Source organism: Homalodisca vitripennis, unplaced genomic scaffold (genome assembly GCF_021130785.1).
Source record: "Homalodisca vitripennis isolate AUS2020 unplaced genomic scaffold, UT_GWSS_2.1 ScUCBcl_8005;HRSCAF=15928, whole genome shotgun sequence".
In the NCBI taxonomy this organism is placed as follows: Eukaryota; Metazoa; Arthropoda; class Insecta; order Hemiptera; family Cicadellidae; genus Homalodisca; species Homalodisca vitripennis.
Genome location: NW_025784120.1, coordinates 4464 through 20650, shown reverse-complemented (window position 1 = coordinate 20650; position 16187 = coordinate 4464). Strand labels below are relative to the sequence as shown.

The window sequence follows — 16187 nt, the reverse complement described above, 5'->3', positions numbered from 1 at the left end:
CATTTGTGTTAACCAAAATCTAGTTGGAGTGTCTACCCTTTTGGCATTAAAAATATTTCATATCCTTCTTTGCTGTGAAATAATACCATAAAACCTACTCATTATTATTAATACAATTTCAAGTAAATCAATTTAATAATAAACAGATCATTTGTGTTAGTAGTCTGAACAACTGTATGTTTACATTTTTCAATGTCACAGAAAAACAAAGTACAAAAACAACAACCTATGAACAATACATTGCTCGATGTGGTATCGTAAATCAACATAACCTTGAAGTGACAGGTGTTTGGTTTTTGTTATAATTATGTGCCAGATAAACTAACACAAGTGATGTCTACACCATATGGTTGTCAACTTAATAAGGGTGTACATCTAAGATATCATTACTAAACAAATTTTTATTGTGGGAATAGAGCAAATAAAGGCTTTAGAGTTGACATTAACATAGATATTAAAAAGATGGAAAAAATGAATACATACTGTATTTACAAGAATCAATCAAGAATAAATGTACAACACTTAAGTGGTCCAATGTTAAAATATTCTTTGTAATGAAAATCGAAATCATAGTAAAACAATTAACAAGATTGCATTGCAAGCGTCATTTCAACATATTGAATTTAAAAATCTATAAACTAAAACCTATCTTATCATAGACACAGTCAATTCACACATACTAATGTGTGAACCTAACAATATATTATTGTATTTTTGCATGTTTTGGATATCAGAAAAGGATAAATAGAATAAATAATAATAAAATGCTAATTTTCATCCCAGCGGCCCATAGTAAAAACTCATCAACGGAGTAAAATGCCATTGATAACCAAAAGTGTCTTAATCGATATTTGAATTGTTTGGGTTCATTAATTCGTTTGAGATCTCCAGGAGCTTATTGATTAACTTGACACCCATTTGAGATGGCAAGTGTTGTCGAACATAGCCGTTCTATGCTGTTACAGTTCTGAATTGTTGTTCTTGCCCTGAACCAGTTCACATTTGAATCGGCAAGTACAGGGTAACGTCGAGAATGTAGAGGCTGGAATATCGAGAATCATATCAATAACATTGATAAAATTACTTTCTATAGCAGTTTACAACAACACACTGGATTCTGGTCAGCCGGCTACATAAACTTTGGGCTAGTGTAAAATGGCTTTAGTTTCAAGGAACTGGCAAAAAAATAAATAACGGCTCACGTAAATACAACAAGTGTCAAATTAAAACAAAATTGTTAAATAAAATGTAATCATAAGTATTGTAACATTCTTTTTTCTACTAATGCTGTAAAATGTTCCAAATGCGTAAGCAATGCCTGGACAGTGTTTCAGTTTAAAATGGCTAAAACTGTGTTGTAGAGTTATGAGAACGCAGTGAAGACCCTCGTACAAGCCAATCCGGAGGTGATGCTGCAACCGCTAATATCCCGGACACAGGCGGCTCTCACCGACCCAAACCATGCTGAGGGTGTCCCAAGAACGACTACTTCATCTACCTGACCCCCGGCCGGCCAACTGTACGACAAGTCCGTCATCTCTGGGTCAGTTTTGCTGTGTACTACTCTAATCATCACACCACTCCATCACTACCGGAACTGAAATTCTCAGTTCTTTTTCATTTAACCCCATTTTGAGCTGGAATCTATAATTTCATTATTTAAATCAACAATTCTTGATTTTAAATACCTATAAGGTAGGAGTACACCACATCACATATTGCGTAATTGGCTTCGCTTAGATTGCACGTGAAATTTCAAATCTTTAGCTTGTTTCATTTTCTAGATGTCCTATGGGCAGATAGACGGACAGACAATCATACAGAAAAGACATTTTTACGTCCACTCTACATACAAAAGAGAAATTGTGTCAGCTTTTTGAGAGATAGAGCTTCAATAACGCTCAGCCAAATTCCATGGTTGGACGTGTGTCACATAGAACTCATTCTTGTCTACGTAGAAATGATGTTTCATGCAAAATTCAAAGTCTACAGATTAAATCATTCTCTGCATATCTCACCACATGATATGTTTATGTTCATTAAGTTAGGTTTCATAGCAGTGTTTAAATAATAAAAGTTCCAGTGAACTAGCAAGGATACTACAATGCAAGAACATATGCTGAAATTAAGTCTTGTCACCTACTTATAACATTTACTTAATACTCTATATTAATGTTTATTTTTTTTTTAATGTCCATGTTAAAATGTCATATGATTGTTCTCAGTTTGTTTAAAAATTTATTAATTCTGCTATTTTTTTCGTTACCATCACAATTAACCATAAGACCAATGTAAAAACATTCGCTAACGCTCAGCCAAATCCCAGGAAGTAACATGCAACATCATCAGTCTCAGTGTTGCCTACATAAATGAAAGCTTCATGTAAAACTTCAGTTCTTCAGGTCAGTTTGTTTTCGTTATATCGTGCGGATACACCGACAGATGAAATTTCTCCATCCCCTCGAGTGAGCGCTAATGCTCTGCCAACCAGTGTTGTTTTATCCTCTCCAAATATTTTGTACTAATTATTTCTGCTTGTTACTTTATTACTAAATCTTAATAATTATTTTATCCTAGTCTAATAATCTTAATTTTTTTCTGGCTATAAAATGTACTTTCTCAGAAATCACAGTTGTTTATATTAGGTAGGTAGGGTTACTAATGCGGTGATATCTGTAAATGAGTTGTAAGTCACTCTGCGTAACTCGGGAGTTGTCCTGTGTGTGTTGAAGGAAAGAGAACGAGTCAATGCTGAATGCGAAAAACATGAAACGAGAGAGCAAGGTGTACTCTTATAAAGAGCAGCAGGAGGAGCTGGCCCTCAGGAGAGAACTGGAGGAGAAGCGGCGACGAGAGGGGAAGGGGAAGGAGCCGGAGCTCACTCCCAAACAGAAGGAAGCTCTCCGCATGCAGCTGGACAAGGAGGCGGCCATTAGAGACTCCCTCACTGCGGTAAGTCATTCCATCTCAATTTCTTACAGCTCTGGTTTATTTTTACAGATATTGACAGTTTGAAATGGTAATTAAAGTGAGATCAGAAAAAAATGGTTATAATAATAATAGTGTTTAATAAAATAATGTTTATTAAAATAATAGACTCAGTGACGCATCATCATTTCATTACTGATGAATATTAAAAAATATTTATACGTACAAAATTATCTTAAAGTGTAACTGTTAGTGTTTGTACATAAGAAGAAACAAGTATTATAAAATATTGTTACTTAAAATTATATTTCAAGAGATTAAGTTAATTGTTACTTGCATTAAATTCATGGTTTCAATGTAGAAAACCAGTTAGATGTAGAATAAAAATTTAACAACAAATGGATAATTTTTATATCCACATAGCTTCTTCCATTTCTCTTGTCTGATTTATTAGAATGTCTGAAAATGAGAACGTAGAGATGTCACTGATTGGTGGCATTGATCTTATTTAATAAATTCCTTTCCTGTCCAGCTGTACGAGGAGGTAAGCAAGACAGTGAGTCTGGTGAGGGCTGCCAGTCATACACCCTCACTCCTCCCTCACTTCAACTCGCTGCTGCCGTGTGTGCTGAAGGGGCTCCAGTCTCCGCTCTCCGCACCCTCACTGGCCACCCTGTACCTGTCCCTGCGCCTAGCCGCGCTGCCCACCGGTCCACCTCTGCCCCCCCCTTCTGCCTGATCTCGTGGCCCATGTCACCCTCCGACTGCAGAAACCGAAGTGTGACCTAGATCCTGCCTGGGAGGAGGAGGATCTTGGTATGTTTGTTCATGTACCGTAAACCGTGATTTTTAACACTAGTTCCAATATCAGTCCAAGTCTTAACAGAAATAGTTCAATGTAACAATCACGCAGAACAATTGATATTGCACTATCACCAGTAGAAAAAAAAACCTGCCGCTTAGCTATATTTCATTGCAGATGAGAAATTTCTGCTGTGGTGGTTAGTTTGTTGGGACTAGACTCATTGTTTATTCAATTCACTTCTTTATTCACACATATGATTTGTACAATTTTTATAAAAAAATTTACACAAATATTGTGTTTAGTCAAGTAACATAATGGAGTAAAGTATAAACAAGGAACAGCAAGTACGAGGAGATATCTTAACCTTTCTAAGTAAAATTTGAAAGGAAGTCAAAAATTAAACTCGAGGAACTCCTTAAGAGATTAAAACACTGAACTCTTTAGGAGGTTTCTCAGCGATCTCATAAACCCAGAAAATGAGGTTTCTGCTCTCTTATTCGTTCCGGTACAACTTATTGAACAGCCAAATACCAAAGTAAAATGGACTCTTCTCAAACTTGGCCGTTCTGTGCTGTGGAAAGCATAGTTTAGTTTTATTTCTTGTATTAAAATTATGGAAGTCTGTTTAAGGAATTTCATCAAGATTTTTATAAGTAAGAATGAGAACTTCATATATATATATATATATATATAATGAATAAACTGTAAAGATATTGAAGTTTTTAAAAAATATTCTTTGCAAGGAGCTCGGATTTTATGGAGTTTAAAAAATTATTCTCAGAAACAGACTTCTGGGATTTTAAAAGCCTGTTTAAAGAAGATGGATTACCCCAAACCGCTATAACGATAGCGTAGTAGACATTTCATAGTATCCTAGATAAACGTCTTTGAGAACATCTATGCTACAAGAGGGCTTCAAAATTCGTATTGCAAAGGTTGCAGAGTTCAAGTGCTTCAACAGTTTCAGCTGTATGACGTTCCCACTTATCCATAGTCAATCCCAGAAACTTCGAGGACTCACAAAAGGTGATATCAGCAAAATTATCTATCCCCCTCGGTCCTGTCAGCCATATGCCCACAGATCTCAAACTGTATAGCACTGATCCGTGTTGTTCTTTTTTTATTTTTAGATTTAGTAAACTTATGCATATTGAACATTTTTTTCCTTATGAATCCATGAATTAGTTCATACTGATTAAAATTATATGCTATACCATATAGTTTATGTTCAACATATATTTTTTTCTTAATTATTAAATGTTCATCAAGAAAACAGTCAAAATCTCAGTATCATTCTTGGTATTTAACCACAATTGCTCCAGGGTTTAAATAGTTACATTCCTCAAGGTTATTTATCAAATAAATCACTTGACTTTTGTAGCCAGAGTTGTGAGATAGTTTGAAGGTAGGAGGCTCACACGGTGATGGTTGTTGCAGAGAAGGCGACACGCCGCACTGTCGCGTTGCTGCACCGCTGTACTGCGTTGAAGGGTCGCGGACAACGACTGACAGGACCTGCGTTCTGTTACTGTTTCCCTTTTGGTGCGCTCAGCACTGCTCCAGGTGCTGAACAAGCCGGAGGACCCGCTGGTCACGCTGGGACTGCAGATCATCTCTGAACATGCGCAGACACGCGGTGTTGGAGGCATGCTGGACCTGTACCACCCACGGCTGCTCCCACGCCGCCTGATGTTCGATCTACTTATTGATCTCATCAGTAAGTAATAGTGTATAGGGTTTTTTATTTATTTTGGGCGGGTAGATGTTTGGGCAGCCTGTAGTGGCCATGTGAATTGTTTTGGTGTCAACTGTTTCATTAGTGTATTGTTCAGTAAGTTCTCTGCCATTTCATTACAGTTTATTTCATCGTGACAAGTTTACACGATTGAGCAGCACATTCAGATGATTAAACTTTATTATCAAAATTAGTGTTCACCAGTTAAAAAACGTTACGTGCGTTGTGACCATTTTAACAGCAGACGTGGAGGCCCTTCAATTTCAACTCTTCAATGTTTGGTAGGTAAGTTTGAGAAGACTGGTTCTGTAAACAACCAGCCTACACCCAGAACGTCAAAGGAACAGCAGATCTATCGAGAACGTCGCCACTGTCCGTGAAACCCGAGGCAGTCAATTCCTCGCCGTATACAAGAACTCTCGGCCTTTCGCAAACTTCAACTTGTGCGAAATTTTGCGTCTGGATTTAGGCCTACATCCGTTCAAAATCCAACTGACCCAGGAGCTTAAAAGTTTATGACCATAGACAATGCCGTTTGTTTGCCGAGTGGGCTTTGGAGGGTTTGGAAGAGGACCCTAATTACGGCCAAAAAATTATCTTCAGCGACAAAGCACATTTCTGGATGAACAAGGATAATTACCATATATTGGGACAGACGCAAACCCACATGAGGTTCACCAGGTAGCGGTGCATCCACAAAAAGTTACTGTTTGGTGCGGATTTTGGGCTGGCAGTGTGATTGGTCCGTATTTTTTTTTTTGAAACAACGTTGGTAAGGCCATCACTGTCAACGGCGAACACTACAAAACGATGATAACAGATTTTCTGTTGACCCAAATTGAACGATATGGATGTAAACGGACATGTGGTTTCAGCAGGATGGCTGTACATGCCACAACAGCGAACGAAACCATGAACATTTTGCATGAACGATTTGAGGGTATGGATATCTCTTCGCAGAGGTGACGTGAATTGGCCACCAAGATCGTGCGATTTGACGCCCCTAGAACTTTTTTATTAATGGGGTTTTACTGAAGTCGCAGGTCTATGCCAATAGGCCTCAATCAAACCAATGAACTTAAGATCAACATAACCCAGGCCATCGCTCAAATTCAACCGGATTTATGCGGCAGAGTAATTAAAAATTGGACCACTCGAATCCGTACTATTGTGAGAAACAATGTTATATTCCATACATAATGGCATTCATGGGCCTTTCAAATTAAAAATAAAATTTCTTTAATACATCATACATAGCGTGTTTTATTTCGTCTCAAACATCTACCCGCCCCAAAATGAAAAAAACCCTATACATTCATCCATAAACAGAATAATCAGCTACAATTTACATTGTGTAAATGAAATTAGTAAATTGTGTAAAACCCACGGTCATCCTTTCATTGCACTTATCTCAATAATTGTCTACCCATATATGTAGCACACTCAAGAATCATCAACCCTTTTACACACACGGATCCAAATGTTTTATTCTTAGTGGGAAATGTTTGCATCACTGATTAACTACTATAGTAGTTGATATAACTCGTTTATTATGTAATGCATAATCTATACCTAGTTTTCTGCGAATAAACATACAAAGCAGAGTGTTGTGACTCACTGATTGGGCAGACCGCAGTGAATTCCTGGTGCTGGTCTTGGAAGCATCACCCCTCCATCACCCGTAACCGATCTGAGACTGTAAGTCACGATGCAATATTCAGACATCCAAGAACTGTCAAAAAATTATCTTATATTTGACGATTAACTCCTTATCTAGACATTAGACATGCACAGCGAGCTACTGTTCAGCATGCACTATCTTTATACCCTCCTGTTTTGCACAGAGAACAGCTCTTATTCATACCTTTAACAAGTCTGCTGTCAGTCATGTTCAGTCCCTGTGTTTTACAAAACTTCATCTAATTATTTTCCCCTCAAAAATTGTGGATCATGAATATCAGAAAATTTGCATCAAGTTTTGCTGGATTAAAGTCGGGAGACGAGCAGAGACACTCAAATGATCCAGGAAGCCTTCCAGGAGGAAGTCATATCATTGTCTTTGTGATTCAATCATTTTTAAATTGGCTACAATTCGGTTGACCCTTCAGGTTTAAGTGCATGGCAGAATAGGACCTTAGAAGAAAAAGAGGAACATTGTGAAAAGACAGTTTCTTACTGATATTGAAAATATTTGAAATTTTCAACATGGTAAGTCTCAATCTTTATTGTGACTGTGATGGGAAATAGTGTATTGTCACAAACCCAGATTTGTAACTGACCCCGTGTGCTGTGACAGATCACACAACAGCCAGAGTACAACAACAGGCTGTGGCCACACTGCTGGACGTGGCAGCTTCTGGCTCAGGAGGTCCAGGCTGTGCCAGAGCCAGTGTGGAAGAGATAGACTGCCTGCTAGGAGCATTGCCAGAACCCCTCCCAGGTCGTACGAGACAGCGGCTTGAGGGTCAGTCACAAATTTTTCATTTTCTTCCTTTATCTCTCTAGGTAGCCATAAGTTAAAGTTAAATCACATGCACTTTACAAACTTATTCTAGTTGTAGAATTATAGAAGATGTCTCATTTTAAAGCTAATTTTTATTACAAATCCCGATTCTTCATCAGTTTCCAAAATTTTTTTGTATCTACTTTAATTGAAGACTCTTTGGAGCAATTGAAAAAATTTTAAATATTACTTAATGTATAAAAAAATACTTTTCTAAATTAATGGTTTATTTTTTTGGACAAGGCCTTCAGAAACCAAAGGTTTCATCATCAGGCGACTCCAAAAAATAAACCATTTTGGAAAAAGTATTGTTTTTATTAACATTTTAGTATTACCTATTTTAAATATTTAAAATGTCAAAAAAGTATAATGTTTTACACCGAAAAAAAACTGAAAAATCCCTAATTATATTATATCTCAAAATGCTTCTGTCATAACACCACAATAAAACAGAGTCATGTAGATTGTGCATGAGGTTTATCATTGTTGAACAGCTATCTCAAGTATCTGACTTCAAGGTTCATTTCTGTAGTCCTTTTGCTAGTACTAAGATTTTAATTAGAACCAGTAGCCTATTTTCAACTCGTAAACTCGTGCAAAAATCATAAACTCATTTCAAGTTTAAATACATCATTCAAGGAGGATCTCTTCTTATACTGTTATCAGTAACTTATTCTTTTTCAAACCATTTGAATTCACACCTGGCATATTGATAATGAAAGGCTTCATGCAATAAATTTATAATAATGCATTAATTTAATGTGTTCTAACATTTACTCACGCAATTAGGTATAATTTCTCTTTACCGCAACATGCATGAACTTCCACAATCTGTGCTATTAAATTCTCATCTTGGGAATCATGGTAATGTGGTTGTTTGTGGTGAGGCATAGAAATGACTGATAACTCACCCCCCACTTTATGAAAAGTATGTAAATAATGTATACTGTTGTAAGTAAGTGAATAAGTCATAATAGTAGTCAGTGTATTGTTGTGGTTGTACAGGGGCTCACAGTAATGGTACCAGCTCTACCCAAACAGTCCGAGAACCCGGAACTTTACTTGAGGCTCACCAGGAGGGTTATGGGTGGCCAAGTTCGATGTCGCCGAAGAAAATCGGTTGGTTCTTGTACATTTAAAACTGTACCTTCATGATTAATTTGTGTTATTTCTTATTACATTAACAAATTAGAATTAACTCTTTAACATTACCCACAGGGATCCGATCAGGCTCCAGGTTGTAATACCTTCCAGTTGAACCTACCTCTGGGCCAACAGCAAAAACCGATGGTGTCCACTTAAATCTGGGCAACCTTATGGATGTTCAGGAGCGGCACATCACTAACCGCAAATGTCGAGATTCTGGGGTGCAAGGGTAATTTGATAAGGTCTAGTCTACTGCGGAGGATGACTGTTTGTAGTTGGTGGAGTTCCTTCCGAAGTAATACAGAGGGTTCTTGCTAGCCTCAACAAGGGTGGCCACCCCCTGCCTGCTCTGACTGGAGAGGCTGGTTCAGAGAGCTGGCCTCCCCTTCTTCCGGGGAGACATGACTTTGAGATTAGTGGCCTAATTCTTCCTCATGGATCTCGATAGGAGGCGGCCTCATAACGCCCCAACCTTACCTATCCTGAAATATCCGATCACTCCGGAAGCAGCACATAGGTTCTTACAGAACTAAGTGCAATTTATAAGCTTTTTGTCCTTGGGAGAGAAAGAGAAAAAATCTCTTTAACATGGTTCTACCTGTAGCCATGAATAGTAATTTTTTTTCCTTTTCTCTGTTTATTATATCACTAATCAATATTTATTTTCCAAACTCACATTTTTACTTCTAAAAGATAATTAAGTTTGTTAAACTGTAATTCACAAACACAGACATACTAAAAGTAAACAATGAATATTAACGTTTTATAGAAAAATATAAGTAAAAGTCCGACTGTTTTAAAAGATGAAAAATAACTGTGGATATAAATGTAGCAAATTTAGAATTTTCTAGGAATATGTTTAAATCCCCTAGAATTTGTTCAGTATAGGTTTTTGTTTGTTTTACTTTTGAATTTGTGAATAATTTTTAAAGCAATAATAATTTGTTGCACTATTTATGTTAAATATTTTTAGTTAAATATTTATGTCAAATTCCAACTCTGCTAACTTAAAACATTAAAAAGAGTTTAAAATGTAAGGCCAATCCCCTTTAAGCCTAATTTTGCCTGTTCTCAAGACCAACTGGCCTGTGCGAGGATCCTATCAAACAGAATAAAAGGAAGAGTCGATATAGCATGAGGTTCGATGGTACTGATAAAAAGTGCTTCAGTCATACCGAAAGGATCTATCCGCCTTATCTGTAACTCAGATCCAGCAGTCTGACGTTCTTTCAGCTTCGGTCATAAGTTCTCTAACAATTGTTACAGATCACTTTACATTTTTTATTATAGATACAAGGAGTTTGAATTGAGTGAGATGTAAAATAGATAATAAAAAATAATAAATAACACTCATTCCTACTTATTGAAAACAAACTGTGTAATGACTCCTTTTCTTAATCTAAATTTTTAAAATGTACACTTATTAACATTGTATAAGACCAAGGGACCTGTCTGTAGACCATAAGAGTTCTCTTTTGCTTGTTGAGTCTTTAGATGTATGAACGTTTTATAGTACACCTCACGTCTGTACATGTAGGGAGCTAGCAGACAAGCTGTGGCAGCAGGCCCGGCTGCAGTACGACGACACCCAGACTCAGTGTGCGACTGTCTGCTGGGAGACGTTATACACCCGGTTCCTGTGAATCCAGGAGGCGGGAGCTCAGGCTCTGGCCACGCTACTCAAGCAGTCCGGACCTCACCTCACCGACGTAGTGCTCAAGAAACTGCTCAACATTTACCACGAGAAAACTGGCGGTAAGTTGCAGTTGAGTCAGAACCTCAACTTTGTAAACAATCCTCACGAGACCGTAATTTAGATGCGACCAAAGAGTTTATTTGAGGAGATGATTGTCTCATCTATCTTATGAGGTATTTGTTAAACTTTGATGAGCAATTTCCACTCAATCTGAATTGGCAAGAAGCTAAAGTTGTTATACAACACAAATGATGGATAATGTAGCTATGGTGGGAAGGGTTGATTCAATGCGAATGTTGAGTTAAGCTCCAGTTTACCTTCCTACTTAGTGCAGCATTTGGAATATCTGACAATTGAACACCTAATGAGACCATTAGAATATCTCTTCACTTATATTACACAATATTTTGTAGCAGTGAACTAGGTTTCTATATAGGTGTCTCTAATGTAGAAAACGGTTTAAGAGAGTTTGATTTTGAGTTTCTTCATCGATGCCTTCTTTGGATCTCTTCAGACGAACATGACTCCAGAATCCAGGAGTCTAGTCTGTGACAGCGTCAGATTCCAGAAGCTGTACTAAGAAGAAAGTGAACAATAGCTAAACTAAACATACATAAAAGTAATGCATTATTAATTTTTCAAATTACTTCATGTTTTACAATTTAATAGAGGACTAACATCCTGTTTTAGGAATATTTATCCTATATTTTTTAACCTATTGACATGGTTATTTTAGAGTGCACAGCGATTGCTACGGCGAGATTTTCTTGAACAAAGCTAACATTAATACATAAATGCCACCATAACTTCAATCAGCTGACAGAAGCCTGTCGGTTGTTGATGATATTGAGCATTTTTAATAAATCAACCAATGAAAATAAAAAACGTAGCAACATATAGTTTAGTTTTTTTTGGTAATAATTAAGAATAGGCCCGCAAGACAGAAACTTGTGTTGGGGCTGCCACACGCGTTATGTGGACAAATTTAAACTACATAATGAGCTCATAAGTCAGTCGATGCATCTATGTAACGTTGGATGTTTGCAGCTAGTGCCTGCCAAGCTGGACAGTCTCGGCCGTGTGATCGAGCAGCCGATAGACACGTGGGAGCCACGCAGCGGTGTGGCACTGGCCCTGGCACAGTTGGCTCCCCTGCTGTCCCCACCTCTCGTCTCGGAACTGCCACCTTCTTTGTCTCCACAGGACTCGGGACAAGAGCGGCGAGGTGCGCAAGAACAATGCTGGCCGCTGCTCTGGCTGCAGTCGATCTTCACGGCAAAGGTAATGTCTGCTTCTCTACTTTTTATTTAGTCCCCTTAGTTATTAGTAAAAGTCTCATTTCCTGGATTTTGTTTTAAATGAACTAAATGTATTACTTTCATACAAATATTTCACAGACTGGTTCTGTGCGATGTTCTAATTTCATCGAACAGTGGAATGTGGACACATCAGTATGTACTTCCGAGTGTGGTACTCTCACTTCACTACCTGGGCTCTGATACGTGTTAAGTTTACACATAGTGAAATCTCAATATTATACAAGTTTGGCCCTTATCACTTAAAATCATGACACTTGATTAATGCTAAGACACAAGTAATGTGTCAAAGTCATGTTGTTAAAAGATTTGGCCTAAACAATATTAAGTTGCTGGAACCGGAACTGAAAACTGAAATCAAACTGAACTGACCCATTGATATTCTAGAGCCTCTTGCTAATTCTATTCATATAATATTGATCTCAGAGTTTTTAACAGTATTGATTGAATAACGATTTAGTTAAAGAGCGGTTATATTTTATTTATTTATTATTTATGGGGCTTTTATTCCAAGGTGGTTTAATTACAATAAATGTTTTAAGAGAAAATGGTCCGAACTCCTTTTTTAGAAATTCTTTTACTTCTCTGGAAATTAAACCCCCCTGACCTCCAGTTTAAGAAAACCGCACCTTCACCCCTACACTACGGTGAAGATTTGATATTTTTCATTTTAGTATTGTTTGGTATTTTCAAAACTTGGATAGAAAAACTACTCAGTACAGTTTTTGAAAAACTTAAATTTCCAAGTGAAATAAAGTAAATAAAACCAGAAGCTAAACTGCTTTATACGTATTTAATACAAGAATAAGCACTTTAACCTATTGCGGATCACTGACGAGCTGGGCCATCACACAGCAGCCGGGCCTAACGGTACGATGATGAGCTCAGGTCGCAAAAGCGGTCTGCTTTTAAGTTTCCCTCCAAATAGTTCTATTAATAATCTGATAAATCGGGCGATCGTCTTCACTTGTCAACTAAGAGTGCTTAACAACGGTCTAACGTTTAGAGTTTTCAAAAGTTTTATAAATATCCTACAGATTGCAGTTTGTATGTCGAAGTTGAAAAATCATTCATATGAGTTTACTCTCTGCTTTTTAGCGCTTCTGATTGGGTGTTTTCCTCAGTTGTTATTATAATACTTTTGAGGTTAGTGACACAGAACTAAACGACGCAGACGTACACGTTGGTGGGTTTAGTCTAGACAATGGCCCGGATGTTGTAACCGCTTTTCCCGAGCCGCTTTGTTTCAGACTATGATTCAGACATCCATCCCTGCCACCCCCGGAACCTTGCTCGCGTGTTATCGTTCCTACATCACGGATACCCCAGCAGGCCCAGTTCCATCTGAACGAATACCTTCACGGCTGAATTTTCTAGTAGACAATAGCGAGCGATACGATGTGGCGCACCATTGCCTGTTCGTGCAGCCACTGACCGTAAATTAATTCGTGCCCGCAAGCCAAAACAATACGATCCGCAATGGGTTAAGAGATGAAAGTACTTCGCTCACATAGTGTTGTGGCTCCTAGTGACTAAGTGGTTTATACCTCTGGGTTTGATTTAGAATTAGTTTAGGCATAGCTACTTCATGTGGAATAAATCTGTGAGGTGACTATCGTGAAGGGATGTTGAGAATTATTCTGGATAAAGCTTTATCATCTATGTACGAAATATACATACATGTTGGACATAGTGTTCCCAATGAGACTGGTGTGAACTAAAACTTTACTTAACTATTGATTGATGATTTTTCCACAGGAAACGGTGAACAGCCTATTGCCCGTGTTCGAAGATTTCCTGGATCGAGCTCCAGACTCTGGAAGTTTCGACGCTGTGAGACAATCCGTGGTGATCCTGATGGGCTGCCTCGCCCGCCATCTCGACCGAGACGACCGCAAAATCAAACCGATTGTTGGGGAAACTCATAGACGCGCTCTCTACACCTTCACAGCAGGTCAGATACAATGTGTGAGAACCCTGGTTTTGGTATCAATTTGTAAGAAAATATGTGAAGTTTCTTATCTTAAACTAAGATGTTGAGATTTACACTGGTTGTATGGCAAACATCCTATCTGAGATCAATTATTTGTTCAGATTGGAGGTGCTCCAATTTAACATAAATTTTTATTTTTAGATCTGCCAAAGATACCATTAAGGGGGATAAACACATCTTTTATGAATCTACATATAAGGAAATGGTGTAAGATTAGGAGGTATCAAACTCTCTAAGACAGTTATTGAGCCAAAGTCCTAGAACTCCTATGTAGTTTCAATACTTATACTGAGTGAACATTGGCTTTTGGTTCATGCAGCTCCTCACTCAATCTGTGTGTTTGAAACAGTTTTCTAGCACTAATTTTGATTATTTTATTTTAAAAAAGAAAGGGGCTTTTTAACTTTCTTACTCAACTTAAATATGTTTTTGAACCGTGGGTTGTTTTTATATCTGGGTTTAACAAGGATTTCTAAACTACCCCCTCAAAATCTTAATAGGATTTTTAAAGCTTATTACTTTTGTTCTCTCAGATAGAAAGTATTAACTCATTCAACAAAGACTATGAATGATTATAAATCCCATGTAAATTTTTTCTTCTTTTCCATTTGATGTATCATTTTTTCCCACCCCCCAAAGTTCCTATGTGTAATCGATTTGTTCTCTTTAATTGTTAACCTTAGAGGTTAATTCTTCTACGGACTCTACAACAAACTTAGGCCCCTCACTCACTCTGTCTAGAGCATTCAGGAACTGACTTTGAAAATTTTTGGTTATAAATATAAATTACGTCAGTTTTAATCAAAGACAATTGTTTGGCTGACTTGAGATAATATTTGCCACTTCTTGGAAAAAAACTTACATTAGACAGTTTTTAGCTTTTACTTTTTCTTCAAACAAAAACGGAAGCACGCTTGTGATTGGTGAAGCTATATGGGTAATCTCCCTGTACAACCACTGTTTAGTAATTACTTGTGACGAAATATGATATGATATGATCTGGAAGAGAAAAATGTGGTAACTCAGCTTCATTAATCATATAGGTGTCATGGTGAAGCTACATGACACCAGATTACTTTCCTGACACGCAATATCTCGGACTATTGTTGGAGAGAATGTCGTATGAAACACTCTAGTCGTTTGTCCTTTTTCTCTTGAACTAACATCTAACCAGAATGTTCTTTAAGATTTCTTTCCACTCAAATTGTTATTTAATGGCTTCTTTGCTTTTATTTACTAACCTACCTTTAAAATTCCATCTTCCAGAAGACATTATTACTGTAGTCATGTATAAGTTATTTTTTATTCCACACCAACAAAAGCTGGTTTGTTCACTTAGTGAAAGCCAATGTTGTTTGTTGGTCTATGAATTAATTTTGTAAGCCGGACCCTGACATTTTCCATCAACCAATGCCTGCAACTGATTTTTGAAACTTAGGGGTCATGCTCCAGGTCCAGGAGGCCTGTGGCCAACTGGTCCTGCCCGCCACTGTGTGCCCTCTCCCCGCCCCCCCTTCGCCCGCCACCACTCACCGCTATGAAAGTGAGGAATGCACCGGCACTGGGTACAGAAGCTGCTGACAACTAAACCAGCTGCTGGAGTCGGAGAACTAACGGAGAGCGTAAGGGTGCAAGCGTATGGGCTAGCTGGCCTTGTCAAAGGGCATGGGCATACCCTGGTTCTTGAATCGCAATTAGATATCATGAGTAACCACTCACGCACACCGCCATACAGTGACCAAGAAAGAACTAACAGGCACATGGGAAAGGATAACTGTACGTAAACTATGGGTTTGAAGAGATTGGATAATTTAATAAATATTTTAGTACAAATTTAAATACGTCCTTTAAAGCTATGTGATTCAAGAAACAAATTGTTGGTCTTTGTCTAGAATTACAGGAATATCAATATAATGAAAAATACTCTTAGTAGAGTTTTTTTAAGATTCCAGGATTTATTCTATATTGTAAATACAAAAGTGTTTGGAACAAATGAGTTTTAAGATTTAATTACTTAGACATTAGAAATTAATTAGGTATAGTCTAAATAAATTATCTTGGATAT

The 16187-nt window shown here is 37.6% G+C and overlaps 2 protein-coding genes across 2 annotated transcripts; both read left to right on the top strand.

Annotated features, from left to right (window-relative positions):
• The first annotated feature begins 1509 nt into the window (after nucleotides 1–1509).
• Nucleotides 1510–5310, top strand: LOC124374343 (eIF-2-alpha kinase activator GCN1-like). Its single transcript, XM_046832571.1, has 4 exons — nucleotides 1510–1543; nucleotides 2733–2952; nucleotides 3461–3744; nucleotides 5171–5310. Exons 2-3 carry the CDS (start codon nucleotides 2749–2751, stop codon nucleotides 3665–3667), a joined length of 411 nt encoding a protein of 136 aa, XP_046688527.1. The 5' UTR covers nucleotides 1510–1543; nucleotides 2733–2748; the 3' UTR covers nucleotides 3668–3744; nucleotides 5171–5310.
• On the top strand, nucleotides 5158–15663 carry LOC124374344 (eIF-2-alpha kinase activator GCN1-like). The gene is made up of 9 exons (XM_046832572.1): nucleotides 5158–5209; nucleotides 5286–5450; nucleotides 7765–7932; nucleotides 8977–9100; nucleotides 10631–10724; nucleotides 10767–10872; nucleotides 11861–12091; nucleotides 13886–14083; nucleotides 15575–15663. The coding sequence occupies exons 1-9, from the start codon at nucleotides 5158–5160 to the stop codon at nucleotides 15661–15663; spliced, it is 1227 nt and encodes a 408-aa protein (XP_046688528.1).
• The last annotated feature ends 524 nt before the right edge of the window (nucleotides 15664–16187 follow it).